Below are 6,130 nucleotides of genomic sequence, written 5' to 3' on the forward strand. Positions count from 1 at the left end.
AGGGCAGGAAAGGACTCGCCGTGTCTGTGCGCCGCGGGCAGGGGTTCAGAGCCGGATGGCAAAGCTTTCGGCGCCTCTGCCGGGGGGGTCCCGCCTCACTCGGTGCCTGCGTCTGCTCATGCTTGCCCCCGCGCTGGAGCGTGGCTGATCTTCTGTGGACTGGCTGCACTCACTCAGATGAACTCATGTGAACTCGTGCACTGTACCTCGCTTGTTTTAGCGGGGTGATGGGGACACGCGCTGTCACATCAGTGAGTTAGGTGAGTTCATAGAAGGATCGGAAAAGTGTAAGTGCGGTGAGGTAAGCAGCAGCCCAACACCCACCCAGCAGCTCGATCTTCCTCCCCCAGGACAGGTGAGAGAGCAGGAAGAGCAAAAATGAGAAGGTTTAATAAGTGAAGGAAAGAGGGGGGAAAAAAAAACGCATAAAGGCCATTGCTCACCACTTCCTACAAGCAGGCCGACACCTGGTCAGTCTCCAGGTAACAGCCACATTGGAAGTCAAACCCTTTTCTCCCTCTGCCCTTCTTCTTCTACTTCAGTTTTTATTGCTGAGTATAACATTACACAGCATGGAATATCCCTTTGGTCAGCTCAGGTCAGCTGTCCTGGCTGTGTCGCCTTCCAGCCTCTTGTCCACCCCCAGCCTGCTCGTTGGGGAAGAGAAAGCCTTGACCCTGTTTCGCAGTAGCCAGAACCCTGGTGTGTTATCAACACTGCTTTGGCTACAAATGCAAAGTATACCACCGTGCAGACTGCCGTGAAAAAACTCCATCCCAGCCAGACCCAGCATGGCTGGGGAAAATGGGGAAAACACTGCCGGGAGGGCAGGAAGCAATGCTGCATGCGCTTGTTAGCGTATCAGCTAAGCCACCTGTGAGACTGCAGTCAGAGGAAAAATGTATTTTGAAGTGACAAAGTGTACGAGCTTTTCCTTTGAGAAGAGATAAATATACTGAAAGAAGACAAGGCAGTGGATGGAATAAGGACTTTTTAAAATTTTAAAGTGGTGAGTTCGCTACTGAAAATGAAATAGCATGTCATTTATGCAGCCACATTGTAGACATGTTTTCTGCTGAAGTTGCATGGTTTGCATGGGAGGATCTGGTGTTTAGTTTCAAACTCTGTTTTGTTGTTCTTGTGGTGCAATAAGTCATATCCTGTGGAAAAATGAGTTTTTGTGATCTTTATATAGTAACTATCTTGGAGATAAATTAATAAGTAGACAGCTCAGTGTCTGGTTATAACATAATAATTATGCTTCCGTTTTATATTTGGAACTTGATAGAAACCAGGAATTTAGGAATATTTGTGGGTTGGTTTTTTTTGTTTTGTTTTTTATTTTCTGTGGTGGCCAATGGGATCATGTTATGTGTTACTTCTGAATCTTATTTATTTCCTTAAAAATATTGGATGTAGACTTTAAGTTTCTTTTTCAATTTTTCAGAGACGGGTGTATAGAACAACAACTCACGTACCACGGGAACTAGGACAGATCATGGATTCAGAAACATTTGAAAAATCTCGTCTGTATCAGCTGGACAAAAGTACCTTCAGCTTTTGGTCAGGCCTGTATTCAGAGGTTGAGGGCACTGTAAGTACCCGAGCTGCTCTTGCATTCATGTGATACTTTTCATGTCCTTAAACTGTGAAATACTTTGATTCTTAGTGGTCCTGTGCAGCTGCATTGTTGGAATTCCAGCATCTTATGTCAAACACTGAAATTTGGAAGGCCTAGGATTCTGTGTTTCTTGTTTGTGGCTGTATTTGCCATATAAAAAGAAGAAATTATTCAGGCAGCACATAATTTCTCTACACAGTGCTGACTCATACTGCACAACTACAACGTATAGTAATTATTATGTTTTAGTGGCACAGCTGACCTATTATGGTTTCCACTGCCAAATAATCAAGCACCATTAGGATTATTTTAAATTGTTACAAGTACAGACATTTTTCTATGTTTGGAGGGATGCAACTACTTTCATTTGTAGATGAAATTTAAGTAGCAGGTAGAAAGAAAAGCTCAGATATGCAAAAGGGAAGGGATGTCATCCAGGGTGACCTCAACGGGGTTGAGGAGTAGGCCTGTGCAAACTTCATGAAGTTCAACAAGGCCAAGTGCAAGGCCCTACACCTGGATCAGGGCAATCCCCAGTGTCCGTACAGTCTTGGGAATGAATAGATTGAGAGCAGCCCTGCAGAGGAGGACTCAGAGGTACTGGTGGATGAAAAATCGGATGTGAGCTGGCAATGTGCATTTGCAGCCCAAAAAGCCAACCGTTTCCTGAGCTGCATCAAAAGAAGTGTGGCCAGCAGGCGGAGCGAGGTGATTCTCCTGCTCTAATCTGCTCTCACGAGACCCCACGTGGACTATTGCATCCAGTTCTGGGCTCCCCTGAAAGACTAGAACAGGTCCACAGGAGGCCACGAAAATGATCCAAGGGATGGAACACCTCTCCTGTGAACAAAGGCTGAGTGAGCCAGGGTTTTTCAGCCTGGAGAAGAGAAGGCTCTGGGGAGACCTTATTGTGGCCTTCCAGTACGTAAAGGGGGGCTGTATGGAAGGTGGAGAGAGACTTTTTACTGCGGCCTGTGGTGACATGACAAGGGGCAATTCTTTCAAACTGAAAGAAGGTAGGTTTAGATTGGATATAAGGAAGAATTTTTTCACAGCGAAGGTGGTGAGACACTGGAACAGGTTGCCCAGAGAAGTTGTGGATGCCCCATCATTGGATGTGCTTAAGGTCAGGTTGGACAGGGCTTTGAGCACTCTGATCTAATGAAAGATGTCTCTGCCCATGGGAGGGGGGTTGGACCAGATGATCTTTAAAGGTCCCTTCCAACCCAAGCCATTCTATGATTGTGCCTGTGTAGGAAAAGCACAGCCTTTGCCCTCTCTCATGACCTTTTCTTTCTGTTCTGTCCCTGTTACTGTTAATAACACGTCCACAATGATTTTGGCAGCTGATGGATCTGTTAAAGAAATCACTGCATCCAGCTGTCTTCCACAACTGAGCTACAAAACCAAGACTATGCTGGTGCTTCCTAAGCATCAGTCAAAACCAGTTACTAAGTTAAGCATCTTAGCTTATATGTTGCACTGCTTCAGCTGTGATGGTGATAAACAGCTGGGAAACAGTTGTGTCTCAAACTGCTGCTGTTATCGAATTGATTGTGGTGCCATGCTTTTTGTGTTGCAGTGACACTGATGAACAAAAGCCAAGGAAAAAAACATGGGATATGTGAGTTAAAGCTCCCAGCTAATTGAGCACTGACCTGAATAAGCAGGTCTCAGAGCAGTCAGCTGAGATACTGTATGCCCATATTCTACTAATATCATCAGTCGTTTTCATCTTCTGAACGAGAAATCAGTGTTCCTACTTGGGCTTGATGGGTTATGGTCTTGGGATTCTGTATCCCACAACTTCTTGAGTTTGGGATTGGGAGTGAGCTGTCCCAGGAGTGTTGCTAATGGGCTTGCAAGCTATTAGATGTCCAAGCTTTGCCCGTATTCGCAGATCGGCTACAGAGTTGCAGAGCTTTGTGGAAGCAAGGTAACGCTTGCAAGTCCAATGGCTCCTACATCTCATTTCTTTATTATGGCTCCATTGATACGTGTTTTGCTTAGCTAGAGCTAAATAATCTACAACCATATAGTATCCCTGATACCCAGCCACCCCTGCAGCAGAGTTTCTTCATTGAGTTCTGTAGATTGTTTTACGTTACTTCTCTTGGTGCTGGGCACTTCCTTCTTTGCAGCATTGCCATGGACATCTGAAAGGCTGCTGTTTATAGGGTTTCCTTAACAAATTTTATGTTAAAGTCACAAAATTTGAGTTTGTGGTTGAACACTCAGGTCCCATTTGGAATGATGTAAGGGAAGTATATCATAGCCAGCTGTGAGCATTGGAAAATCTCCACAGCTAGTCCTCTCTGCTGCTGCCCTTGTGTTTAGAATTCCTGTCCTTTAAAACTGTGTCCTTGTTAACACACCTTACCTTCCCTTGTCCCTTGGAAAGCATACTCTCAGGTTTGTCTGATTATTTTGTTCCTGCAAAGGGAAAATTACACTTGAATAGAAATTCCACACACCTGCCTCCAATCCATTGTCATTCCAGGACAAGAGGTTTTCTTGGAAAACTGAGAGTTGGAAAACACCCTTATGGTACCTTTTTTTGGTATGTTTTAAAGATCAGAAAAAATCTAGGTAATAGCACTTTCCCAACTGCACTAACTGGTCTAAGAAAATAGACAGTCTTGGAGGTATATAAAGCTGTTTCTGGTCAGTAATGTCAACTATACACTGAAAAGATAATACAAGTGTGGAATAAAGTTCCGAGTTGAATTAGCAGCTGGAGGACTCTGATAAAGTAGTCATTACCTTTGGAGTAGCCCAGATGGTAGGGATAGAGAACTAGGGTGACTGTTTTTTGAGATAATAGCTTGTGAAACATTGAGAACTTCCAGCTATATACCATGGACTTAGCAGAGACACTGAGTATCCAGCTTAATCTAATCTTCCATCTGCTCCTGCTAACACTTCTAGACTTGATAGGCATCTTCTTAGATTTTGAGAACTTGTTTTCAATTGTACTGAAGTCTGCTGGCTTCACTTCAGACTTGAAGAAGAACTTGTGTTTCCAAAAAAACCTGCCTGCCTGAGTTAGCAATTGGGAAGAAAACTCATCTATGCGAAGTAGATAAGCAGGCACTTCTTTATTGCAGCACCGGATGCATGGGGGATCGTTCCACCTAACGTGCATACCCAGCTGTTACCATGAACAGGTTATATAGATACAATTGATTACATATTCATTGTAATTCCTGGAATCAGGATGTATATTCATTACTTTTCCCTGAAATCATTTACATATGATGCCTCCCCTTTGGGCATGTGCTGTTAATTATGGGAAGGGTCTTCCTGGGTCTTTTAAGACCCCTGGTGGTCGTCCTCTGGTGTCTGCTGGATGACCTCCTTGTCTTGAGTTTGCGCAGTTCAGTCTTACAGGTGTGACAAGGAGGGGTTTGAAGATTGTTGGGTCCAAGTTAACTAATCGAATGACCACTTGGCCAGGTTGTCATATAAGTCATCCATGCTCAGTAGCTTAACACAATCAGTTCCAGGTGTTCTCATCAGTTTCCAGGACTTTTCATACTCTTACTCCCTTCACAAATCCCTTATTATCAATCAAAGCCATCTTGACCAAAATTCAAAGCAAGGTATAATCAAAACTTGTAATTATTAACTACAATTCCAGCATAATACTACTAGTTTTCTTATACAAGTAGCGTGTTGTTCTAATGATGGTTACATAAGTTCTTTTACATCAAAATGCATAATATGCTCGCTCTTTAATTTAACCTTTACAATGATTGGTTTCGTCAGTTATATAACCTTGTCAATATTTTTACCCCAAAACAATTACTGGTCAGTCCTACTTTATTCTACTGATTGGAATCTTTGATATTCAAATCAGGATGGGAAGGGTAAGGGGATTTCCGGGCAGCATAGCTGGTATCTGGTATCCGTGACGATTTCCTTAGTTTCTTAAAACAAAACATAGAAAATCCAATAACTTCCTGGTGTGGTTTCTATGGTTACCTATTTCAAACCTAACAATCCTAACTTACACTTCATACTTTACAATTTTCTACTTCAAATCTTGATTATTTTATCAGAATATTTACAACACCTGTTCCACTTACTGTGATCAACCTCATAAAAAAAAAAAAGACGTAATGTACAAACCTTCTCCTGCATACTCATGCTGTCATGGCTGCAGCATATTTGCTAATAGGGAAAATACCTCTGATCTGAAGGCTGCAGCAATGGTATGGTTGTAACTTGAGTTCATTATTGCTTGTTACATTTAAGACAGCTTCTTCATGCATTCCTCATTCCCGAGGCGAATTGCATGAGATTCAGCAAGGCTGAGTGCCAGGTCCTGCACTTGGGTTACAACAACCCCATGCAATGCTACAGGCTTAGGGAAGAGTGGCTGGAAAGCTGCCTGGCAGAAAAGGGCCTGGGGGCGTTGGTCGAAACCTGGCTGAATATGAGCTAGCAGTGTGCCCAGGTGGCCAAGAAGGCCAACGGCATCCTGGCTTGTATCAGCAAGCGTGTGGC

At 43.4% G+C, this 6,130-nt stretch overlaps 1 protein-coding gene across 1 annotated transcript in view; it reads left to right on the forward strand.

Moving 5' to 3' along the window:
• Positions 1–1,447: 1,447 nt before the first annotated feature.
• ZMPSTE24 (zinc metallopeptidase STE24) overlaps positions 1,448–6,130 on the forward strand; it is a gene marked incomplete at its 5' end in the record, with an annotated part of 22,119 nt that continues 17,436 nt past the window's right edge. The window contains one exon of the mRNA XM_009703365.1: positions 1,448–1,594. Coding sequence (XP_009701667.1) covers positions 1,448–1,594 — 147 coding nt within the window. The remainder of the gene's footprint in view (positions 1,595–6,130) is intronic.

This window comes from Cariama cristata, unplaced genomic scaffold, assembly GCF_000690535.1.
Source record: "Cariama cristata isolate BGI_N322 unplaced genomic scaffold, ASM69053v1 scaffold9297, whole genome shotgun sequence".
Taxonomy (NCBI): Eukaryota; Metazoa; Chordata; class Aves; order Cariamiformes; family Cariamidae; genus Cariama; species Cariama cristata.